At 38.7% G+C, this 26,885-nt stretch overlaps 1 protein-coding gene across 1 annotated transcript in view; it reads right to left on the minus strand.

Moving 5' to 3' along the window:
* The window catches only part of LOC107024274 (THO complex subunit 6), a 55,454-nt gene that overhangs the window by 14,171 nt on the left and 14,398 nt on the right, over nt 1-26,885 (minus strand). The window contains exons 5-11 of the mRNA XM_015225221.2: nt 20,937-20,982; nt 20,301-20,361; nt 19,403-19,456; nt 19,116-19,196; nt 18,877-18,916; nt 18,516-18,628; nt 1,737-1,847 (exon numbers count right to left, since the gene is read on the minus strand). Of these exons, the coding sequence (XP_015080707.1) occupies nt 1,737-1,847; nt 18,516-18,628; nt 18,877-18,916; nt 19,116-19,196; nt 19,403-19,456; nt 20,301-20,361; nt 20,937-20,982 (506 nt within the window). The remainder of the gene's footprint in view (nt 1-1,736; nt 1,848-18,515; nt 18,629-18,876; nt 18,917-19,115; nt 19,197-19,402; nt 19,457-20,300; nt 20,362-20,936; nt 20,983-26,885) is intronic.

Genomic DNA, 26,885 nt, shown 5'->3' on the forward strand with positions numbered 1-26,885 from the left:
TCCAACTACGCATCGACTCAACAGATTTGATTATGTCCTTGTAGAACCCCCAAAAATAGATATTTTGTTGTTACTTGTTGTTATGTTTGTTTTAGTCTCCTCCGTCATCCATCTACTGTTTTTGAAAGCCTCCTTGTAGGACATTTCTATTTGTCTATTTTTGCTAGGAAAAGGGTTCTTCACTGGGTTTGTATCATTGATAAAATTAGTAAATTTTTGGCAATATTTGCCCAACCCACTTTAAGAGGACCCTCTGATGTAATAATGATAGATTTACTTCCCCCTTGAATAGTTGTGAAGCTTATGTGCCTACTAGTTCCATAATATTTCAGAGTACAGTGGTCCTTCATGTTCTATCTCTTTATGGTCTTCCTCTTTTCTTTTATAGCTACATTGAAGACGAACACAAACCACTTCATGAGTCATGACATTACTGCTAATAGTAACTTGTCTCATTAATTATTTGTTGCGCTCAATCCAGTCGAACCATACTTCTGAATCTAAATATCTCCTAAATCCTGATAATGTCATAGGAATTAAACCCTGCACTATAAAAACCTATCTTCCCCCATATCTATTGAAAACTCCGACCAGAGCAGACGGAGAAGAATTTCTCCTTGAAGAGTGAAAATTTTAAAAAGGAATAAAATTTACAACCTCGAAAAAAGTGCCTGAGAGCATTTTGTCCCACAATTTTAATTAGTCTCAATGATTACTAGATTTGTTCAAATACTAAGAATGAAATCTATTTAGCTACAACTATCTACTCTTATATGATATACAAGATAGGGGAGATCAAATAATGAATAGCTTTGTTGGAGATATAAATTAAGTAAATAAAAATATGATCTTTCTAACAACTCAAACTTTTAGATGAGATGGTCACACAACTTCAACGTAGTATCAGAGTTATTGTTCATGCTATTGGAAATAAACTTTTAGCTCATGAGGCTCATCCCAATTTGTGATGTACCCGATGTTTGGCTCTAATATCATATTGTTCACGCTCTAATGGGTGGGTGTGCAAGGGTGTTGAGTTTGTCCTACATCAGTTGTGGAATGGGAATTTGATCTCCTTCTTTGATCATGGGCAATCTCCCCACCTCATGAGCTAGTTTTCAGGTGTGAGTTAGAGTTAGATTCGAAGTTCATTTTCTTATCATGATATCATAGCAGAGCTACAGGGTTTGAGACTCATAGTCGGCAATTATTTAAAAAGTATCCATGTTTTGGCTCATGAAAAAGAATTAAGTGCACACTTAAGTAGACGTCTGGGAGATAAGTGACAAGATTTTCACCGAGTGGGTTCGAAAAATGAAAGTGTAGTACCTAGGATTTGAGCTTGGAACCTCAAGGTGAATTTTGAAACCCTAAACCACCGAGTCAACCTCTACCTTTTTGTTCAGGGGATTCTAATCTGTATAAATACACAATTTTAAAAGTACATTATATATACACAACATAATTTTTTGCCGAGGGGGTTCAGGTTAACACCCTCACCTCATCCTAGTAAATAAAAGGATGTTTTCTCTAACAACTCAAGCTTTTAGATGAGATGATTAGACAACTTTGTATTTGATCTAACAAGACCTATAGTGCTGCTTGCAGCCAACCAACACAGTTTATTAGTGGACCCATCGAAAAAGGGGATTTAAAGAAGGATAACTGTAATTCCCTTTGAACGACACAGGTAACATCAAAACTACTTGGAATTTGATGCAAGTCAAAGAACTCACTTGATTATCATCAAATGAGACATCCTGGGTAGCAGCACTCGTCGTGATACCTGAAACACATTCACACGCAGGAAGATTCCAAACAGATAAAGACCGGCCACTTCCACAAGCCTGTGAAGTCAAACAAAGTGGCAATAAGAAATATACTTGATACAGGAAAGTTACTTTTACGCATGAAAAGTCGATGAGCATATTCGTTTCTTTGATTTAAACCTCAAAGTTGTGAAGCAACAATGAATCAAGAAAAAGAAAATGACAAAAAGAAACAACTTTAAACACAGATTGCATGGTCTGATGCAAAACATGAATCAACAAGAAGTTTAGGTATGTTATTGCATATTGCGAAGCAGTTGGTAAGCTCCATTTCTTATCTGGAGCCAAGAGATATCTAATACCATTAAGTCACACTTATAGTCACAGTTTAGGTATGTAGGGCCCTGTCCCGGTGATCTGTCATTATATGGTTATAGATTCCATTAGAGGCTTCGTAGACCATTTAAAGTTGTCATGACTCATGAGTAATTATAGTTTCAGTTGCCGACTATATTAGTGTGGCCAATTGGCCAGCACGCCTTATGTACAGCATCTATCTATTGTCTAAACTCTTTATGTATAATGGGTCATCTGATTAGCACAAGCCATTTGTATAGTAGGTACTCATATGGACCCTTGTTCGTCCCATGCGATTGGGGGCATGACAACAGTTACAAATACATCAGATGTCCATTAGCAATCACGCAACACAGTACTTGGCTCGAGGCTCTACGTCTAATGCATATAGCTGTTTCATTACCATGTTATCTCAACATGAACTTAGTTTCACAAGGCCAAATACTACAGGTTATGCTCTATGTAAAAACAGCAAGCAGTTCACACATCCCCACCCAGGTCGCTATTTCATCAGACATAACCAGTGTTATCAAAGGCGCGCTTAGCCCTGAAGCGAGGCTCAAAACATGTTGAGTGCTTCGCCTCGCTTTATGTGCGCTTTAGTGTCATCATCAAGGTTCTAAGACAAACTTTTCACTGCTAATGAGCCTCATATGAAGAAGTGACACTAAACAATTAATATTTCACTTTATCATAATTTTTTCAATTTCTTTGGTCATAAATGTGTCATTCATGTTTATAATTTTTAGTCTTGGACTAAACATATATATTTGTATTTTTTTTCTCCCTTTATGCCTTTTTTCATTAAACTCCACGCTTTATTTGCACTTTGTGCTTAAAGCCCTCACAGACCTTACGACCTTTTTTGCACTTTTCGCCTTTGATAAAACTGGACATAACAATGAGAATCAGTACAAAGAAAATCATGAACAAAGTCTGAACTCTCCAAAATTAGGAGATTCATATCTTACTGTCATCTACAGCAAAACCATTCATCATTGACAAGATTATTATAACTATACAGACTACAGTATGTCTGTAATAACCCGGTTTATTTATATGATGTGGAGAATTAATTTTATTCATAGCTATTGGGTCAAATACTAAACTAGTGGAAAGAATTTTATTATATATAAGATAGTGACTAAATAAGTGGCTAAGATTTCAACTCTACTTGTTTAGTTGACTCTAACAAGGGCTATTAAATTAAAAGGAGTGGGCAAAGCCCATTCTCTTATTCTTGTTGCTGCCACATTTTGGCTGAGGGAGTAAAAAGTAGGGTAACTGATCTCTTAATTTTTTTATACGGGAAGAAGCAACCTCATAGAAGAGTTTTAAGGAGTTCACAGGCAGGACAGGAAGCTGGTGCAGTAGATATTGCAAAGACAGGTATTGGAATTTCTTGTTGTCGTGATGCTCTCGTTAGCATTAATTATATATATGTTGCTTGATGCTCTTGTCTAATAAGTGCAGTTAATTATGGCTCAACATGAACCAAACATGTAGAAACGATTTGTAGAAACAATGAGAAGGCCATGGAAGGTATTTTTATAACTATTCACTGAGTGTAAAAATTTAATAGCTAGTCCCAACCTTATTCAGTCGAGTTGCAGGTGAAGTAAATGCTTGATAATGTGGCTAATTGAAATTGATTCTACAATTATATATTGTTGAGTTTATATAGTGCAATGGAATTTGGATTCTCAAATAAGAGCCCGGGTACAAAAATTGCACAAGAAGCCGCTGTTAGAATGCTATTTTTTTAGCTATAAAGATATTGTATTTACTTGGGGGTCGTCTGGTAGGGTGTATAAGAACAGTGATATATATGGTGTATTAATTATGCTTGAATTAGCTATTCTGAGATTATTTCTTATGCAATGTTTTGTTTAGTGTATCAAAAATAGCATGCATTGCATATTTCTAGAAAAAAAATTGTTTACAAAAATAACTCCACAAATATAGTGGAAAAAATGTGGAGAAGATTTTGAGGAGCAATTGTGTCTTTACTCATGGTAATGCATGCATTAAACCCCCTTGCATTGCTAATACCATGGTTTCCCATGTACTAGTTATATGTAGCATACTACCAAATAAGGTATCAGTAATACACAAATTCCAAAGCTAATGAATGAATTATTTTTTCTAATGCATCCAAACGACCCCTTAATGTTCTTGGAGTATGGGTATTAATTTATATAAATTATAATTGAATAATTAGGTTGGACTCTGATAATTTTCCCCCTTCAAATCATGGTTTAAGATGTGAGATATTATGTTAAGCTTTAAGCTTGCAAGCTAGGGATATTGAGACTTGGCCTCGACTAGCATAATTGATATAGTTAATCAATGTTTTTGCATAGTTGAGATTTTTGAAGGTTGTTTGGTTGGTGTTTTATGTGTTGCAACGTTTGGGAACTTGTCATTACCAAGGTAAATGAGATTTCACACTTTGGAGCTTGCTTTTCAAATTCAAAAATGTTGTCTGCCCGGTATATATGTTGGGACGAGCGTGTTCTTGGCAGAATCAGCGGTCTTTGAGGCCAGCATTTTCAAGTACACTAAAATCTCTTTATAAATTGTTTTGTGATGTGATATGGTTGTACCATGAGGTTGGGGCATTGTGTATGCTTCCCCGAGCATTGTGTATGTTGATGGGGACTTATGGTGTTGATTAATTGTTTTAACTATAATTTATGGCAAGTCTTAGTCTGAATTGTTTGAGAAACATAGTTTATTGTTTGGAACTTGTTTGATATTCTATTATGATATGATTCGTGTGCATAATATTTTGTGCTCGTGGTGTGTTTGTCTTTTCTAACACTTATTCCAGGGGTATTAGTGGCGAGTCAAAGACTTCCCAGGTTATATTATGTATAACTCACTCCTTATCTGCATGTCCATGCAGATACTATTGTTATGGATGCGGCTAGTGGCTGAAGAGATTGTTGAGTGAATTCTATTGTTGAGGTGAGCCACCACATTGTTCATGGAGGCTGTTGCTTCAACTTACCTTATTTAACGTTATTTACTTATTTACTTGGGTGTGTGATAAGGCTCGTATCTTCCATACTTATGCAAGGAGGAAGAAGCGAAGAAAGATAGGAGAAGATACTGATTTGCATCTTCTCAAATTACTGGAGGTTTCACCGATGGAGCAATAAGCAGTTTCTTACTGTTATTAGGAGTTATGGCAGTTTCTTACTGTTATTAGGATTAAGGCAGTTTCTTACTGTTATTAGGAGTTATGGCAGTTTCTTACTGTTATTAGGATTAAGGCAGTTTCTTACTGTTATTAGGAGTTATCTATCCTTATCCTAAATAGTTATAAAGTAATTATTATTTATCTATTATATAATAGGAGACCTAGAAAATAAGTAGACAGATGGTAATATATCTTTTAAATGTAGAGAAGGTTGTACTAAGAGATACGAGATACTTGTCTCTCTTTGTATTTTCTATTGTTCTTCGAGATACGAGATACTTGTGTCTCTTTTTGTATTTTTCTGTTGTTTTTACTCAGTATAAAACCTCGGTTTCTATCTTTGGTATGAGCAGTAAGATCTGTCATGGTTAACACACGAACCAACGCTTCCCACAGTGAACCTATCATGTCGACGCCTGATCGGATTGGCTAGCAATTAACCACTATAGCAGCAAAATTGGGAGCCATTGACGCTTTGGCTGCTGATGTGGCTGCATCAAAAGCACAAAACATGCAAAATCAACATGGAAAGTCTAAAGTTTTACTGGAAGAGGGTGATGTTGATAGCACTTGGAGGCATCAAGAAACTTATCGACGTTCGCACACAAAGATGGAATTTCCTAAGTACGAAGGAGATCCTCGAGGTTGGATTTTGAAAGAAGAGAAGTATTTTCAAAATCATCATACACTTAATGATTGCAAGGTTGATGTGGCTTCAATATATTTAGAAGGAGATGCATTGGATCTTTTTGCTTGGATGAACAGTGAAAGACAGTTTATTACTGGGATGAGTTGGTGAAAGTTATGCATGAAAATTACGGACCCGCTGAGTTTCAAAATCCAGATTAACATTTGTGTAGTATCCAACAGAGTGGATCAGTTTTCAAGTATAGGCAAGAATTTGCAAAACTTGCCCGTGTGCAAACTTGGCCAAAACATTGTTTGCTTGGAGTTTTCCTTAGCAGACTCAAAGAAGACCTTCGTGTGGATGTTAGGATTCAAAAGCCTCAATCTGTGTATAAGGTAATGAGTTTGGCCTTAGAATATGAAGGAAAACAAGGACTAAATCAGTCTAGTAAGGTGCCTGCTTGGCCTTCTGTATCAAGACCTTCATCAATTGGGACTTCCTCTCCAACGGCTCGAGAATCCTTTAATTTTCAATCATCCCGCCAACCATTTACACACCCTTTTCAATAGTCATCTCTTCCAAACACTCGCCCATTGAATTTTGTACAACAAATTCGGCGATAAAAAGGCCTATACTACCGTTGCGGAGACAAGTTTACCCTTGGTCATCACTGCGCACACCTGGGGCTTTTGCACAATTAGAGTTGATGCAAGAGGAAAACCATGTGCTAAGTGTTGAAGGTAAACAGAATGAAGATATACCCCCTACTGATTTGGGGGAAATCTCAGTTCATGCAATTTTGGGCAAAGAATCTGCTTCAACTTTGAAACTTCAAGGCACACTTTGCGGGTATAAAGTGTTGATATTGGTAGATAGTGGTTCGACACATAATTTTGTAGCAGAAGAAATTGTCGCGAAACTTGGGTTGGCAGTCGAATATATCCCTACATTTGGTGTCCGGATAGGCAATGGTGAAGTTATCAAATGCAACAAAGTTTGTCAGCACCTGTCAAGAGAGGTTTCTAACTTGGTCATAAAGCACGATTTTTTCCTTATTCCTTTAGTGGCGCAGACATGGTGTTGGGTATACAATGGCTAGCATCCTTTAACACAATACAAGCCAATTAGAACGAGATGTTCCTAATTTTCAAATTGAAGGAGAAAATATAACACCCCGTAGCCAAAATAGACCACAAATCAGTTTTTTCAGAAAAATCTGCAGGTGCAACCAACGGTGGCATCGACGGTCCATAGGACAGACGACGGTCCGTCCTACACAACCGTCGATGGGATCAGAAACTCCCAAAAATTCAGCCGGGAAAAATTGGCTAAAGTCTTGATCGACATACGAACCAACGGTCCGTAGGTCAGAAGATGGTCCGTAGTGCGTGACCGTCGATCGAGACCCCCATTCACCCACTCTCTGACAAGTGCTACAGATGACCAACACGGATCATAGGTGGACCTACGATCCGTAGGTGGAAAATTTGCAGACAGTTAAGGGAAATGCAGTTGGGTTAACTTCAAATGGTCATAACTCTTAGCGCAAAATGAATTAGGTGTCCCATGACCTACCCACATATAGATAATTGAATTAGCTTTCCATAGCTACCGACCTTGCTAAAATTAGACCTCCGAGTTAAAAGTTATGCCCATTTTAGTAAAGGTCTGTTGAACAGGCCTAGTTGACGGACCCAACGACGGGGTGTCGGTCAGACGACGGACCGTCAGTCCTGGCCGTTGTTTGGTCCGACAGCAACTTTTCCAGGGGTCTTTTGGACCGTTCCCACTTCGTTTAAACCCTAAGTTACATTGCTTTGACCCTAAATCATCATATTTTAGTCAGTTTAAGCCTAGAAACATAATTAAAAACATATCTAAGTCAAATCATTAAATCAAAACTTAGAAAATTAGAAGCAAGAGAGGAGAAAAAACTCAAGAACCCTAGTTCAAGAACGCCACAAGTTCCAGCAGTTCTAGCCCCGAAACCTAAGTATTTTTCCGTGGATTTCATCACCAGGTATGTGGGATTTCACTAGTGGGTTCCTTTCACCCATTGGGTCCCTAGTTTTCAGTCAGATTCTTGATTCTCTTATCATGATTAAACCTAGGATTTCTAGAACTTTGATAGACTTCATGATTTAGTTAAATATATGTTCCAAATCAGATTATCATGTTATTACTCAAATTATCGCATGAATTTCAAAACCCTAGCTATGTATTTCTTTAGTTCTTGAATTACACATGCTACGTCAGATATTTCAGACACTTCAGATATACATGCCTCAGTTATAAATGCATAATTACCAGATTAATTGGTGCATTTTCAGTTTGCATGTTCAGTTTCGACCTATCCAGTATTTACAGAAACTCAAACATAATCAGTTAATTTACAAAATTTATTGGGAGTAGCATAATACCGAGTTGGACTAGGGTTTAGCGCACCCAACAGTCCCAGAACTACTAGCCATGTAGGTTGTAAGTCCCCTCTGTGGGCAATCAGTTTAGTGATCACGCCAGCATGCCTTTATACCTTTGACAGGGTATATTGGGTCCTCTCGATGAGACGTATAGCTCATGTGGTTTTATTATCGGTTATTAGTAGCTCCCACAGATCAGTCAAACTCTCTGCATTGACCATTTATCAGTATATTCAGTATTCAGTTTTAGCATGTTATAAATTGGTCATTGCATCCAGTTAGCTCAGATTTCAGTTTATCATGTCAAATTATTATACTTGCTATTTTGCTTGTTCAGTTATGATTTATTTCAGCCTTACTCTATTCTACATGCTCAGTACATTTCAAGTACTGACGCATATGTGTGCTACATTTTCTCGTGATGTAGGTTCAGGTTCTCAGCATCCAGATCACGCATAAATCGATTTCCCGATCTCCAGTTTTGCAGATTCAGTGGTGAGTCCTCATTCTCCGAGGACAACAATCATGAGTTTCTTTCTTCTTTTTTTTTTGATAAAGTTATTAAATGATATTAGAAAGCATCAAGAAGATGCGAAGTTACAAAAGCACCTTGTGCAAAGAAGCTGCTGCAAACAGAAAATATGGAGCTAGCTTGGCAAAAACTTGTGAAACAGTCAATATGGAACCCTGCTACTCTACTGTACTAGAGATAGGGAACTAACAAAATCCGAAAGGTTATCCACAATGTTTACAAAATCATGAGTTTCATTTAAGTCTTTAGTCATTTAGTTTTAGTTTTTGCTAGTTTAGCTGGGGCTTGTCCCAATATTTCTAGTCCAGTTTAGAGGCTATTTTCAGACATGTTTAGATTTAGCTTAGTATTGAGTTAATATTTTTTTTATTAAACTCATTGTTTTCAAATATCATAACTATAGAATATGGGTATTCCCCACTTTTCAGACTAAATTATGATTTAGCTTTCGCATCAGTTTATTATTCTTTAGTATGCTCATGATCATGTTAGCAGGGTTAGCTTGGGATAAGTTATGGTCCTAGGTTTCGTGTCCGCGTCTCGAGGGTAGCTCGGGGCGCGACAAAACTTGGTATCAGAGCACTAGGTTTAGGAGTCCTAGGATGTCTGAAAAGCCGAACTAAGTAGAGTTATTTTCATGGGTGTAAAGTGCACCACATCTAATGAGAGGGAGGCTATGAAGTGTTTTAGAAAAAAAACTTCACTTTCTTGGTATTCTTATCGTGCGTGAGGTATGATCTTATTCCATTCTAACTTGACATTCTACGTTTCAGATCATGCCTCCTCGTAGAGCTAATGCTAGGAATGCAAACGCAACTCCTCCAGTCCCAGATAGGAAGTCTCTAATGTTGAGTTCAGGAACGCCATACAGATGTTGGCTCAGAGTATGACTAACCAAAACAATCGGCTTCATGCTCATGTGAATGAAAATGGTGGATCAGTGGCAGCAAGGGTCCGTGACTTTGTTAGGATGAATCCTCTTGAGTTCTTAGGATTGCATGCTAATGAGGATCCTCAGCATTTCTTGGATGAGATCAAGAAGATCTTTGAGGTAATGTAAGACACTGAGAATGATCAGATTGAGTTAGCATCATACCAGTTGAAGTATGTTGCTCATATCTGATACACTCAGTGGACGGAGAATAGGGGCAAATGTGGCTCCTATCACTTGGGATTGTTTTAGTGAGACTTTTCGCAACAGGTTTTTCCCAATAGAGTTGAGAGAATCAAAAGCCCAAGAATTCATGAACTTAAGGCAGGGTAACATGACAGTCCGAAAGTATGGACTCAAGTTTAACTAACTCTCCAGGTATGCTCCTCACATGGTTGCTGACTCCAGGGCTCAGATGAATAAGTTTTTGTATGGAGTGTCAGACTTGGTGAAAGCTGAGTGCAGAAATACGATGTTACTTCGAGATATGAACATCTCTAGGCTTATGACTCATGCTCAGCAAGTTGAGGGTGATAAGCTTAGGGAACAGGCTAAGGAAAATAAGAAGGCTAAGACTGGAACTATGACTATTCTCAACAAAAATTGGGTGGTGAAAATCGCTCGTAGGATCAGCAGAAGTTTTCAGCTCCAGCCCCTTCATCAGCTAGTGTTGCATCCTCCAAGAACAGGTATGACCAGAAGGTTAGAGCACCAGGCTCTAAATCTCATGGAAGTGTTTCAGGCACCAAGACTTACCCCACTTGTCCTAAGTGTGGTAAGAACCATCCGGGCAGTGTCTTGCAAGAAAAGAAGATGTTTTGGATGTGGTCAGTATGGTCACAGGTTGAGGAAATGTCCTTCTAGACAGGGTCAAGGAGGTGGTAATGGTAGAGCTCAGTCTACAAATTCAGCAGCACCAGCAAGTCGCCCAACTCAGCAGGGTAACTCATCTGGTACAGGTGGCGGTCAGCGCCAGAACAGAGTTTATGCTCTTCAGGCTCGCCAGGATCAGGAAGGTTCTCCTGATGTAGTCACGGTACGTTACGAGTCTTTGACCTTGATGTTTATGCATTGTTAGATCCAGGGGCTACTCTTTCTTTTATAACTTTTTATATAGCAGTCCAATTCAGTGTCAGTCCAGAAACTCTCTCAGAACCCTTCTCAGTCTCTACTCCAGTCGGTGACCCAGTTATAGCTAGACGGGTATACAGAAATTGCCTTGTCACAGTCTCTCAGAAAGTCACCTCAGCAGATCTAGTAGAGTTAGAAATGGTAGACTTCGATGTCATTCTAGGCATGGATTGGTTACACTCATGTTATGCCTCAGTCGATTGTAGAACTAGGATTGTTCGTTTTTCAGTTTCCAGACGAACCAATCTTAGAATGGAAGGGTAGTAGCTTAGCGCCTATGGATCGATTTATTTCTTACCTTAAGGCCAGAAAGATGATATATAAGGGTTATCTCTATGACTCTATCATCTAGTTCGGGTTAAGGATTCTAGCCTTGAAACCCCAACTCTTGAGTCAGTTCCAGTAGTCTGTGAATTTCCAGAAGTGTTTCCAGAAGATCTTCCCGGAGTCCCTCCCGAAATGGAAATCAACTTTGGAATTGATCTCCTTCCAGATACCCAGCCTATTTCTATTCCTCCTTACAGAACGGCTCCAGCATAGCTTAAGGAATTGAAAGAGCGGTTGAAAGACCTTCTAGATAAGGGCTTCATCAGACCTAGTATTTCACCATGGGGTGCACCGGTGTTGTTCTTAAGGAAGAAAGATGGTTCTCTCAGAATGTGCATTGACTATAGACAGTTGAACAAGGTCACAATCAAGAATAAGTATCCCATCCCCAGGATTGATGACTTGTTTGACCAACTTCAGGGTGCTAGCCATTTCTCAAAGATAGTCCTCAGATCGGGTTATCATCAGCTTAGAGTCAGAGATAGTGACATTCAGAAAACAGCCTTCAGAACTCGGTATGGTCATTATGAATTTGTAGTTATGTCGTTTGGACAAACTAATGCTCCTGCAGCTTTCATGGATTTGATGAACAGAGTGTTCAAACAGTACTTGGACTTGTTCGTTATCGTCTTTATTGATGATATCCTCATTTACTCTAGGAGTGAGGAAGAACATGCAAGTCATTTGAGAGTCGTTCTGCAGACTCTCAAGGATCGTCAGTTATTCGCTTAGTTTAGTAAATGTGAGTTTTGGTTGCAATCCGTTGCTTTTCTTGGTCACATTGTATCTAGCGAAGGGATCCGAGTGGATTCGCAAAAGATAGAAGCAGTGAAACAGTGGCCCAGACCTACCTCTGCTACTGATTTCAGAAGTTTCTTAGGTCTAGCGGGTTATTATAAAAGGTTTGTGGAAGGATTTTCATCCATAGCCTCACCATTGACTAGGTTGACTCATAAGATGGTCGAATTCCAACGATCAGATGATTGTGAGAAAAGCTTTGCAGAATTGAAAACTAGATTGACTACAACTCCTGTATTGACTCTACCAGAGGGTTCAGATGTTTATGTGATCTATTGTGATGTATCCAGAGTTGGCCTAGGTTGTGTGTTGATGCAGCGAGGTAAGGTGATAGCTTATGCATCTAGACAACATAAGGTTCACGAGAAGAACTATCCAACTCATGACCTCGAGCTTGCAGCATTGGTGTTTGCACTCAAGATCTGGAGACACTACTTGTATGGTGTTCACGTAGATGTGTTCACTAACCATAAGAGCCTTCAGTATGTGTTCACCTAGAAGGAGTTGAATCTTCGCCAGAGGAGATGGCTTGAGTTCCTTAAGGATAATGATATGAATGTGCATTATCATCCTGGTAAGGCGAATGTAGTAGCAGATGCTCTTAGTAGATTATCTATAGGTAGTGTATCCCATGTTGAGGAAGAAAGGAAGGAGCTAGTGAAGGATGTTCACAGGCTTGCTCGCTTGGGAGTTCGCCTTATGAGCATATCAGACAGCGGTGTAACAGTTCAGAATGGGGCAGAATCGTCTGTGGTAGTGGAGGTTAAGGAAAAGCAAGACAGTGACCCAATCTCGCTTGAACTTAAGGGTGCAGTCCATAATCAGAGAGTGGAGGTTTTCTCCCAAGGGGGAGATGGTGTACTTCGCTACCAGGGTAAATTGTGTGTTCCTGATGTGGGCGAGTTGAGACAGCATATTCTTGAAGAAGCCCATAACTCTAGGTATTCTATTCATCCAGGTGCCACTAAAATGTACCGCGATCTGCGAGAACTCTATTGGTGGAATGGCATGAAGAGGGATATAACAGATTTTTGTGAGTAAGTGCCCCAATTGCCAGCAAGTCAAGGTAGAACATCAGAAACCAAGAGGTATGACTCAAGAGATCGATATTCCTACTTGGAAGTGGGATGTGATCAATATGGATTTCATCACAGGGTTACCTCGTACTCACAGACAGCATGACTCCATTTGGGTGATAGTTGATAGGATGACTAAGTCTTCTCGTTTTTTAGCGGTCAAGACTACAGATTCGGCGGAGGACTATGCCAAGCTTTACATCAATGAAATTGTAAGGTTGCATGGGGTTCCTTTGTCTATCATCTCAGATAAAGGTCCTCAGTTTACCTCTTATTTCTGCAAGTCATTTCAGAAAGGTCTTGGTACTCAAGTTAACCTTAGTACAGCATTTCATCCACAAACGGATGGGCAGGCAGAGCGTACCATTCAAACCTTAGAGGATATGTTGAGAGCTTGTGTGATCGATTTCAAAGGTAGTTGGGATGATCACCTTCCTCTTATTGAGTTTGCCTACAATAATAGCTACATTCCAACATTCAGATGGACCCTTACGAGGCTTTATATGGGCGTAGATGTAGATCTTCTGTTGGTTGGTTTGAAGTAGGTGAAGCAACTTTGATAGGGCCAGATTAAGTCCTTTATTCTATGGATAAAGTGCAACTCATTAGAGATAGACTTAAGATAGCCCAAAGTCGTCAGAAATCTTATGCAGATGTAAAGAGAAGGGAACTAGAGTTCCAAGTTGATGATTGAGTTTTTCTGAAAGTCTCACCTATGAAAGGGGTGATGAGATTCGGAAAGAAAGGGAAGCTCAGCCCTAGATATGTAGGCCCTTACAAGATCTTGAAAAGGGTTGGAAAGGTGGCATATGAGTTAGAGTTGCCAGCAGAATTAGCAGCAGTGCATTCGGTCTTCCACATCTCACTCTTGAAGAAGTGTGTGTGTGATCCAGCCTCTAAAGTGTCATTGGAGAGTGTGGCGGTGAAAGATAGTCTGTCTTATGAGGATGTACCAGTTGAGATTCTTGAGCGTCGGGTCAGAAGGTTGAGAAACAAAGAAGTCGCTTCAGTCAAGGTTTTATGGAGAAGTCAGTTCGTAGAAGGAGCTACTTAGGAAGTAGAAGCAGCCATGAAAACCAAGTATCCTCACCTCTTTCCTTCCGATTCCACTCCAGCTTGAAGTAATAGTTCCTCTTCAATTTTTCAGTCGTTCATGCATAAATTCAGTCATAGAATCATGTCCCCTCAGTTTGTACTTGCATTTTCAGCGTATTTGCATGTACTCGGAACTCAATTCAGTCACAAACTCAGTTCTTAGTGTTTAGTAGTGGGGTTTGCAGTTCTCTCCCTCTATTTCAACTAGTTTAGTCTTCATTCGAGGACAAATGTTCCTAAGAAGGAGATAATGTAACACCCCGTAGCCAAAATAAACCAACAAACAGTTTTTTCAGAAAAATCTGCAGGTGCAACCAACGGTGGCATCGACGGTCCGTAGGACAGACGATGGTCCGTCCTGCACAACCATCGGCGGGATCAGAAACTCCCAAAAATTCAGTCGGGAAAAATTAGCTAAGTCTTGATCGACGGACAGACCGACGGTCCGTAGGACAGACGATGGTACGTAGTCCGTGATCGTCGATCGAGACCCACATTCACCCACTCTGTGACAAGAGTTATGGATGACCAGCACGGTCCATAGGTGGACCTACGGTCCGTAGATCTGACCGTAGGTTTAAAATTTGCAGACAGTTAAGGGGAAATGCAGTTGGGTCAACTTCAAATGGTCATAACTCTTAGCGCAAAATGAATTAGGTGTCCCATAACCTACCCACATATAAATAATTGAATTAGCTTTCCATAGCTACCGACCTTGCTAAAATCAGACCTTCGAGTAAAAAGTTATGCCCACTTTAGTAAGGTCTGTCGAACAGGCCTAGTCGACGGACCCAACGACGGGGCGTCGGTCAGACGATGGACCGTCAGTCCTAGCCGTCGTTTGGTCCGACAGCAACTTTCCCAGGGGTCTTTTGGACCTTTCCCACTTTGTTTAAACCCTTAGTAACATTGTTTTGACCCTAAATCATCATATTTTAGTCAGTTTAAGCCTAGAAACATAATTAGAAACATATCTAAATCAAATCATTAGATCAAAACTTAGAAAATTAGAAGCAAGAGAGGAGAAAAAGCTCAAGAACCCTAGTTCAAGAATGCCACAAGTTCCAGCAGTTCCAGCCCCGAAACCTAAGTATTTTTCCGTGGATTTCATCACCAGGTATGTGGGATTTCACTAGTGGGTTCCTTTCACACAATGGGTCCCTAGTTTTCAGTCAGATTCTTGATTCTCTTATCATGATTAAACCTAGAGTTTCTAGAACTTTGATAGAACTTCATGATTTAGTCAAATATATGTTTCAAATCAGATTATCATGTTATTACTCAGATTATCGCATGAATTTCAAAACCCTAGCTATGTATTTTTTTAGTTCTTGAATTACACATGCTATGTCAGATATTTCAGACATTTCAGATATACATGCCTCAGTTATAAATGCATAATTACCAGATTAATTGGTGCATTTTCAGTTTGCATGTTCAGTTTCGACCTATCCAGTATTTACATAAACTCAGACATAATCAATTAATTTACAGAATTCATTGGGAGTAGCATAATACCGAGTTGGACTAGGGTTCAGCGTACCCAATTAGTCCCAGAACTACTAGCCAAGCAGGTTGTAAGTCCCGTCTGTGGGCAATCAGTTTAGTGATCACGCCAGCATGCATTTTGTACCTTTGGCAGGGTATATTGGGTCCTCTCGATGGGGCGTATACATCGAACTCCACATATAGCTCATGTGGTTTTATTATCGGTTATTAGTAGCTCCCACAGATCAGTCAAACTCTCTGCATTGACCATTTATCAGTATATTCAGTATTCATTTTTAGCATGTTATAAATTGGTCATTGCATCCAGTTAGCTCAGATTTCAGTTTATCATGTCAAATTATTATACTTGCTATTTTGCTTGTTCAGTTATGATTTATTTCAGCTTTACTCTATTCTACATGCTCAGTACATTTTAAGTACTGACGCATCGTGCGCTACATTTTCTCGTGATGTAGGTTCAGGTTCTCAGCATCCAGATCACACATAAATCGATTTCCCGATCTCCAGTTCCGCAGATTCAGTGGTGAGTCCTCATTCTCCGAGGACAACAGTCATGAGCTTCATTTTAGTCTTTAGTCATTTAGTTTAAGTTTTTGCTAGATTTAGCTGGGGCTTGTCCCAGTATTTCTAGTCCAGTTTAGAGGCTATTTTCAGACATGTTTAGATTCAACTTAGTATTGAGTTAATCTTTCTTTTGTATTAAACTCATTGTTTTCAAATATCTCAGCTGTAGAATATGGGTATTCCCCATCTTTTCAGACTAAATTATGATTTAGCTTCCGCATCAGTTTACTATTCTTTAGTATGCTCATGATCATGCCAGCAGGGTTAGCTTGGGATCACTTGTGGTCCTAGGTTCTGTGTCCGTGTCTCGGGAGTAGCTCGGGGCATGACAACTTACAAACTGCAAGGTGTTCCTCATAAAACAATCACACCAACATCTTTCCAATCAGACGTTGAAGAACAGATGTTGCCTAGAGATGCAATGTTAAACCTTATGAAGGCAGATTATAAGCTATGTTGCGCAGACTCTTCAGTTTTAGAGCCGAACCCGTCTCGACGCGAGACTAGTGCAGATGCGGGGTGTGGGTCGGATTCGGTCAATCCAATCCGGATGCTTTGACTAGAGCCGAAAAATGGGCAAGAAAATACTAATTTCAAGGCGAGCGAAAGTTAGACGACTTTTCTTCAACGAAGTTGTCACAAGGTCCGATGCTCCATAGAAAAGAAATCTTGTACAATAATAGAGAGGACGTGAAGGCTCCATGGGAGAGAAGAATAAATTAAATGTCTTCTTCTTGAAACAAAAGAGAGTAAACTTTTTTTTCTTGAAAAGGAACACAGAAGGCTAAAGGTTTTTTTGGGAGAAGAGAGGGCTTTCATGGGAGAAGAAAGGGCAACACCAGAATTTCTTTTTTTATAATAAATAAAAGAAATTATAATTTTTTAAAAATTAATTACTGCAATAACTAGTCATAATTAATTTATGCTTTTAAATTTGCACATTTATAATTGATATGTTTTAAGTATAGAGTTTTACAAGATATTTAATATTATTATTACTATTATAACTATATTTTATAATATTGAATAATTTTAGCCGAATCCCCGCACCCGTACCCATACTCGGATTCGCACCCCCGAATCTAAAAATTTAAATTTTGCCGAATCCAACTCTCAAATTTGCATCTGTCTCGTATACCCGCACCCGAGACCGAGCAACTTAGATTATAAGCACATAGACCTCTCTTCTAATGTTGGTGATGCTTCTGTTTTACGTCTTCAGCCATTTGGCCAAAAATCTTTGTTAGCTGCAAAGTTTCCAGATTTTCGCCTTGAGGACAAGTCGTCTTTCCAGGAGGGGTGTACTGATAAGGCACGTATCTTCCATACTTATTCAAGGAGGAAGAAGCGAAGAAAGATAGGAGAAGATACTGATTTGCATCTTCTCAAATTACTGGAGGTTTCACCCATGGAGCAATGAGTAGTTTCATACTGTTATTAGGAGTTATGACAGTTTCTTACTGTTATGAGTTAAGGCAGTTTCTCACTGTTATTAGGAGTTATCTTTATCCTAAATAGTTATAAAGTGGTTATTTTTTATCTATTACATAATAGGATATCTAGAAAATAAGCAAACAGATGGCCATATATCTTTTAAATGCAGAAAAGGTTGTTCTAAGAGATACGAGATACTTGTCTCTCTTTGTATTTTCTAATGTTCTTCGAGATACGAGATACTTGTGTCTCTTTTTGTATTTTCTGTTATTTTTATTCAGTATAAAACCGCAGTTTCTATCAGTTTGCATGTCCAACAGTTAAACGCATGTCATTCTATTAAATGTTCCATAGTCATATTGTTTGATTAAGGCTAGAGAATTAGTATGAGTGATCTTTGAATTACTATATTGACTATGGATTTTGTTGGATTGTTATTCTCCATTTATTGATTATTATTCTCCATTTATTGCTCTCACTGCTTATATGATTGGGTAAGTGAATGGATGATTGGTTTGCCCGACAGGTGGTGTTAGTGGGTGCCAGTCTAGGGGGTATTTTGAGATGTGAATTTTCCAAATAAAGTGAAAAATATTTTGTTTACATGGTCAAACGCCACTGAACATTGCAACAAAAGTAATTGCAGTATGACAGCTCTAACCAAACAACAATTATTATAGTTCATACAGTAGCAAATGGACAAAGAAAGTTAGTTTGGTAATGGCATCTGAACTCTTACCAGCCAACTCTCGCTTGCATCAAGAGCTATGCAACTGACATACGGATACAACTCCTTTAACTTCTTATCCTTCTGGGGATCAATTATTTGAATACATTTACCAGTTCTGCAATCTAAGACAATTTCATAAAATGGCAATCAATAATCAACACATAAAGATAGATCAAAATTGAGAAAATCATGTGTTACTCCCAAAGTAAGGAAGAGCCCAAAGCAATCAATAGAAGGCAAAATTGGCAAATTCAACAGGGCTGGCCTTGTGTTCCAAAAATTCTTTTTTTATAACTACAGCTCCTATTTTTTTTCTTTTGAGCAAGAATAACTACTGCTCGTATTATTAGAAGGAATATGAAAGATATACCCCATATCCGTGCTGTCCCATCCTCTGAACCAGTAATGACCTGAAAATTGCCGAGGGAGTGAGAGAGAAAAAAAAGAAGCAAAACTGGGCCAAATTCAAGGTACAATTGAAGTTTCAAGAAATACTATATTTGAAAAACAAAAGGGTGCTATTGTACTTCACAAGTGCATAAAATGGAAATGGATAAGACCAGCCACAGAGAGAGTGTGTATGCATGAGAGACAAACATAAATTTTTACCTGATTGTGAGAATTTCGCGCAACAATGCAATGCAAGTAGTCCGAATGTCCTTTAAGAACCATCTTTATTTCATTCTTCTCCTGAGCACCATAATTTAAATCACATTATCGTCAAAAAAGTCTTAGTTAGAAGATTTCTTTTTTCTTCTATTCGGAAAAAGAAAAAAACTCCTTTTAAGAAGCAAAGAATTACGTAGGGACTAGTCACTAGTGGAAATGAAAAGAAAGAAGTAATTAAGAAATACTATAATATCATAATCAACCATGCACAATGCACATATACATACCACATCCCAGCAATATGCACAAGAATCACCAGAAGCAGCAAATATGGATCCGGTCTACAATAGAACACAAAAAATGAAATAAACATATGTAGACAGGACAACGTGGAGGTAGGAAACTGGATTTGAGAGAAGCAAGAGAGGAATCCATGAGATATAAATGCTAAACGCATAAGTATAAACAAAGTTAGCTAAGTCACATGCTTTGAACTAACAGCTCCAACTATGGCATCCAGACCCCAAAGTCCACTCAGCATGAATACTTAACTGACTACCACCTCATAGGGTTGTTGCAGAAGCCTTCTCCAAATTAGGTATTATAATATCAAATGCACAATTCTCAACTCCAAATGGAGTAGGTTGATGATGTACTAAATAAGATTGTAACCCCCCCCCCTCCCTACGCCCCGCCCACCACCACCCAAACACACACAGAGCATCAAAGAAACAGATGAATAAGAGTATAGTACAAATTGTCCACTACATTGAAGTTCTTTTGTAGTTCATCCAATATTTAGCACTTCAGTAAATTGTCTGATTTGAAATGAAAGCTTCCCCCACTACCATGCTCTGCTCTCTTCTTCGTAAAAAATGAAATAAAACAAACTATTCCCTCACTGCTGCACAGCAGATAAGTTTCAGAAGAATCATCATAATCTAGTGAAGAACCCAAGATATTCCTTCACAACGAAGAGCATCTGTAGTGATACAGCTGGTTTCACCTCTCAGATTTAAGAAGCATCGAACATTAGAAGATAACTAAGTCACTATTCACATCTACCTCCTAGCAGCCAACGCATAACCAGAAATCAGACTTTCCTATAGTTCAATACTCTCACCCTATAGCATCAATCAAGAAGCCGCTCGGCTGGTTTAGAAAAAGATATAGAGGATAACATACCTGAGTATTAACAGCCACGCAATTATTTTCAGGTAATGGAGAAAGCGCCCCCCACGGACCTCTGAGATATGAGAACGTGGTTGGAACACAAATAAGGCAATAATAGTATAAAGTAGAGGAGGATGAAATAATAGAACCATCATAAGCAGTAACCACTAATTTTCAGATCTAGAAGACAAATGTCAAAGACAACATTTCATCTACACACCAATCCAAGAAGTTCTTTAAATTAAAAACAATCAAAAACTTTAATTGCATAATATATTTGTTCAGAGTCCCCCCTCCCCCAACACCCAAACCCCCTGATTTCAGGTAAGCAGTAAAAGCTACTAACATTATGTATGAGAAAAATTTCAATAGCCATCAGTAAGCAGGAAACTGAAAAGACAAAATGTTTAAATACTGAGCAGGACATCTTTTGTTGCACGTCAATTTCTAAGGATGCAATATCAACCTTAATCACAAGAGTAATGCAAACTGTGTGAGAAAATAGTAAAATTCCACCCTAAACCACAAGCTTTCTTTGAAGCCCCTACAACATGGGATATTTGAAGAAATCTGAAATTATTTTATGTTTCTTGATAACTTAGATATTTGAAGAAATCTGAAATTATTTTATGTTTCTTGATAACTTACTTCTTCTGAGGATTTACCAAGTCAAGTACCGGCTTTGATACGCCTCCTGAATAGTAAAAAAAGAAAAGTAAGCAGAGAATTCAACTCTCAGACAAAAAGCAGTAACAAAATAGTTTCAAGTTGCATCAACATCACAGTGAAAACCAGACAGCCTATCGGCATTCAGCTGATGCTTTGACTTGCAGAATTTTTCTGCCCAAACAGAAAAAGGATGTTGATGTTCAAAATGTAATTTGGTTTATGGCTGCTAAACTAGTATCTAAGAGGACAGACAACAAAATATAATGTGGGAAGCAAGAAAGAGGCTTCTTACAGAATTAGGCAAGAACATTTCAAGACAAATATTTTGCCAGTTCATTAGGTGCAGCAGAAAGTGCATTCCCTCACTTCTCTTTCATCCAAGATTAATAATATTTCTTGCACTGGTAGATCTATGATGCAATAGGGACACAATATTAGAATCCAAATTTTCTTTGCTTTTGTTGAGTCCTACATTGGTGGGCTAAGGAAATTTGGTCTTGTGCAATCCTCCCTTCATGAGCTATCTTTTGGTGTTGAGTTAAGTCTAAGGTTCATTTCTTTATCGTGGCCAACCTAATTCATTATTTCATCTGATGTTGGGCCCCCTATCTTGTATTAACCAAGCTTCAGATTTCCAGTCCTAGGCATACGAGGGTAGTTGAGTCCCATACCGCTGGGGTTGGGGAAATTTGGTCTTCCTCTAAGATGTTCGGACTCGGGTGTGGGTGTCCGATACAGGTGTGGATCTAAAGATCGGATCCTTCATGGTCTAATTTTTAAGATACAGGGATATGGATCCATGTATGGATACGGGTGCAGGGATTCGCCTAAAAATAATTAGAATATCTAAAAATAGAGCTATAAAACCTAAATTATGAGAAATTATGTGGAGAACTTGAGGAGAATCATGGAAGGAGATCCAAGGAAAGGCAGTAATATAGAAATTTCTACATAATAGGTATTTCATTTCCTTCAATTTCACCTTAGCTTTTGTATTGATTACAGAAATCATCAAAACTAGTGCGGGTTACCTCTCCTATGTGGTTTGCGAGCTATTGCATAGGAGCGGAATTTTACCCTGTGCGCACCCAAAAGGGTAGTGGCTGCGGGTTTTCCTTGTCGTCAAAAAAAAAAGGGACACTAACACCCATATTTCATATTTCTTCTCTCGTTCTTCCTCTCCCTCTTTTCATCCCTCAAAGCAACACTAAAAAGAAAGAAAAAGAACAAATATGAAAAATAAAAGAAAAGAATAATTTTTTGAAAAAACACAAAAGAGATTTTTGAGTGTAAAAAAGTCATGTGAGTCACATGCCTTCTTTAATGAAGAGCTCAGAATTGGGCCCATAGAGGCCGAAGGAAGGGTATTTAATTGAAGTGGAAGTGGAAAATGGGCCTTATCAGGCAAGCTTTGTTACTTTTCAATAGAGAAAGACTTCTTGAAGACATGGAATCCCACATCTCTCTTCCAGTCATGCAAGAGATAGAATAGAACACTTTGCAGGAGATGATAGTGGCGAATCAAAGTGAGAAATTGGTGGAAAAGCCTCTGCGAATTGCAGAAGAAACAACTCCACAATATTAGAATCCAAATTTTCTTTGCTTTTGTTGAGTCCTACATTGGTGGGCTTAGGAAATTTGGTCTTGGGCAATCCTCCCTTCACGAGCTAGATTTTGGTGTTGAGTTAGGTCTAAGGTTCATTTCTTTTTCGTGATATCAGAACCATGGCCAACCTAATTCATTATTTCATCTAATGTTGGGCCCCCTATTGTATTGACCAAGCTTCACAACTCCAGTACTAGGCATACGAGGGTAGTTGAGTCCTATACCGTTGGGGTTGGGGAAATTTGTTCTTCCCCTAAGATGCTCGGACTCGGGTGTGGGTGTCTGATACAGGTGTGCATCTAAAGGTCGGATCCTTCATGGTCTAATTTTTAACCATGTATGGATACGGGTGCAAGGATTCGCCTAAAAATAATTAGAATATCTAAAATAGAGCTATAAAACCTAAATTATGAGACATTATGTGGAGAACTTAAGGAGAAGCATGAAAGGAGATCCAAGGAAAGGCAGTAATATAGAAATTTCTACATAAAAGGTATTTCATTTCCTTCAATTTCACCTTAGCTTTTGTATTGATTACAGAAATCATCAAAATTGTCCACAATTTCCCCGTCAAAGAAGGCAGTAATAAAAAATGTGCGGGTTAAAATGGGGGGTAGATGGATTAAAATGGCATGTTTGGAGGCAAGTGGAACTAGAGGAGGGATAATGATGCTATGGGATAGTAGAATTTGGAAAGGTGAAATACTAGAGATAGGTGCATACACTCTTGTAAATTTGAAGCACAATTGCCAGATTTCACTTGCCATATAACAGAGGTGTATGCTCCTAACTGTTATGTGGAAAGAAGATTAGTATGGGAGGAGATTGGCTCAATCAAGAGGATAAATAGAAGGTCCCTGGGCAATTTGTGGAGACTTCAATGTGTCCAGATATGTCTCGAAGAAAAGGAAGGGTGTTAGAAGAACAAAGGGCATGAGGGAATTCTCTTACCTGATTGAAGACTTGAATTTGATTGATCTCCATCTTGAGAATGCTAATTTCACTTGGTTCAAAGGGGATACTGGGAAATAGCCTCAAGACTTGACAGGATATTGGTGTCTCAAGAATGGGATGACTCTTTCAATAATATGAAACAAATTGCACTCCAAAAAAAAATAATGTCAGATCATTCTTCGATTGCAATTCAAGGAGGTTCCCGGAAGAAGAACAAGAGTTATTTTAAGTTTGAGAATTGGTGGCTTGGCACTGAAGGTTTTATTGATAGAGTGAAGGTGTGGTGGAGTTCTTTTGATTACCAGGGGAGACCTGATTATGTTCTAGCTTCCAAATTAAAAACCTTGGAACATAAACTGAAAGAATGGAGTAGAAGTGAGCAAGGAAACCTAGGTCAACAAAGGAAGAATCTGCTAGAGAAGTTGGCTACTCTGGAGAACATTGCAATAGCCTGAGGCTTAACAGCAGAGGAATCAATGGAGAAGGCATCCTTAATCATGAACTTTGAGCAGCTAATCAAGAATGAAGAGATCTTATGGAGACAAAGATCTAGATCCCTGTGGTTGAAAGAAATAGATAAGAATACCTAATTCTTTCGCAAGATCGCTAATGCACACAAGAGATATAACAACATTGACCAACTTCTTTTTCAAGGGAATCTAATCAATGATCAAGAAAGAATTCAAGGGGAAATAGTGGAATTTTCCCAAGACTTGTACTCAGAGAATGTCGGGTGGAGACCTGCCAGCAACTTCACAAATTGCCCAAGGCTCAGTTGAGGAAATGGAAGATTTAGAAAGGGAATTTGAAGAGGCGGTACTGAAATGCCTAAAGCAATGTGCAATTGATAAAGCACCTGCAGATGGGTTTACAATGGGGTTCTACATCAAGTTTTAGGAAGTGGTAAAAATAATATCATGAAGACCTTCCAGAATTTCTACGAGCAAGGAAGGTTTGAAAGAAGTTTCAATGCTACCTTCATTGCTCTTATTACAAAGAAGAAAGGTGCTAAAGAATTAAGAGACTTCAGACTGATATGTAGTATTTACAAGCTATTATCCAAAGTGCCTACTGAAAGGTTGAAAAGAGTGATGACTAAGCTTGTGGGATCACAACAATTGGCATTCATCAAAGGAAGGCAGATTATGGATGCTGCCCTCATAGCAAATGAAGTAATAGACGCCAGGGTGAACTTGAAGAAACCTGGAATATTATGCAAATTAGACATTGAGAAAGCATATGATCATGTCAATTGGGGCTTGCTTATGGATCTGCTAGAGAAGATGGGATTTTGATGTAAATGGAATCAGTGGATTAAATTTTGAATCTCAACAGTGAACTTCTCTATACTTATTAATGGTTCACCAGAAGGTTATTTTAATTCACAGAGGGGCCTAAGACAAGGTGAACAACATGATTAAGACAGCAAACACGGAAGGTTGCTTAAGAGGATTTGAGGTTGCTAGAGTTGGACGGAATAGCTTGAAGATAATTCATCTTCTCTATGCAGATGACACTTATATTCTGTGATGTTGAAGAAGAGCATCTCGAAATGCTGAGACTGATCTTGGTAATATTTGAAGGAATGTCAGGTTTACATGTTAACGGGAGGAACAGCTTCCTATACCTGGTTAATGAAGTGCCAAACATGGAAATCTTAAAGACAATCTTAGGGCGTGAAGTGGGTGCTATACCAACTATCTACCTTGGATTGCCTTTGGGGGCAAGTCTATGTATATGGAAATCTAGAATGGGGTGATTGAGAAATGTGAGAACAAGTTAGCAAGGTGGAAGTCCCAATATCTCTTTATGGGTGGAAGATTGATATTGATAAACTCTGTGCTTGATGCACTTCCAACATATATGATGTCATGATTTCCTATCCCACCAGGAATAATCAATAGGTTGGATAGCATCAAGAGGAAATTTCTATGCCAAGGGAACAAAGACAAGAAGAGTTACCACCTAGTCAAATGGAAGGCAGTGATCAATGAGAAAAGATTCGGGGATTGGGGATCAAAAATCTGAAGAATCAGAGTAAAGCTTTAAGAATGAGATGCCTATGGAAATATTCAAATGAAAATCGAAGTCTTTGAGCTAGAGTCATTAAGCTAAATATGAGGAGAACGATAATTGGATGACAAAGGAGGTCACTACTCCTTATGGTGTTAGCTTATGGAAATCTATCAGAATTTCGTGGATGAATTCAAAGTTAATACCATAGTCAAAGTGGCAGATGGAGCTAAAATTGTCTTCTGGAAGGATGATTGGCATGAAGCAGGCAACATGGAGACATTATTCCTACATATTTATAACTTAGTTTTACATCAACACAGCACAATAACAATTTTGTGGACACCTTAAGGGTGGAAATTTGTGTTCAGGATACACCTCAATGATTGGGAAATACCAAGAGTAGCAAAATTATTCAGCACCATTGACCAATTCAGTGGTTTGAAGGCTGGACAAGACATCCTACAGTGGCAGGGAAATAGTAACAGGACTTTTAAAGTAAATGCAGCCTACACGAAGATGAACCAACCAAACCAGCAGATACTTCAATAGCCTAGGAAACGCATTTGGAAAGCCAAAATCCCACACAAAGTAGCTTGCTTTGTCTGGTTATTGGCTAAGGAAGTAGTGCCTACACAAGATATCTTGATGGAAAAGGGGATCCCTTTATGTTCAAGATGTTTTTTTTTTGTGGGGATCATCTATTTATACATTGCAAGGTCACAAGTCAACTCTAAAGATTATTCCTAGGTCACAAAAACATATCTTGGTCCATGCCAAGGAAAATCACAGAAGCATTACACAGTTGGGAAGAAGCAGGAGTTCACACAAAAAACAGAAACAATGGAGAATTGTACCTGCAGCTATATGACAGTTGGGAAGAAGCAGGAGTTCACGCAAAAAACAGAAACAATGGAGAATTGTACCTGCAGCTATATGGTGGACAAAATGGAAGGAGAGGAACCTTAGATTCTTTGAGAATATGGAAAATACTATAGAACAAGTCAAAATGAATTGTATTTTGACTTTATGTTTTTGGTGTAACCAGATATACTCTAATGATGGTCTCTGTTATGCGGAATTTGAGATAATACGAGAAAATATAAACGCGAAAAACAAGACAACAGATTTACGTGGTTCACCAATAAATTGGCTACGTCCACGGGGAAGAGGGAGAGCAGTTTTATTATGGAGAGGCAAGAACAGAATTACAGATAGGGTTTGCCATAGCGTCTATATATAGTGCTAAGCTACGCCCTAACAGGCTTGGGCCCAACATACAGAATTAACAGATAATTAAGGGCCCAATACAATAACATTGTATACCGTCGGGCCGGGGGCGTCTCCGCCCCCCC

This window comes from Solanum pennellii, chromosome 7 (assembly GCF_001406875.1).
Source record: "Solanum pennellii chromosome 7, SPENNV200".
Taxonomy (NCBI): Eukaryota; Viridiplantae; Streptophyta; class Magnoliopsida; order Solanales; family Solanaceae; genus Solanum; species Solanum pennellii.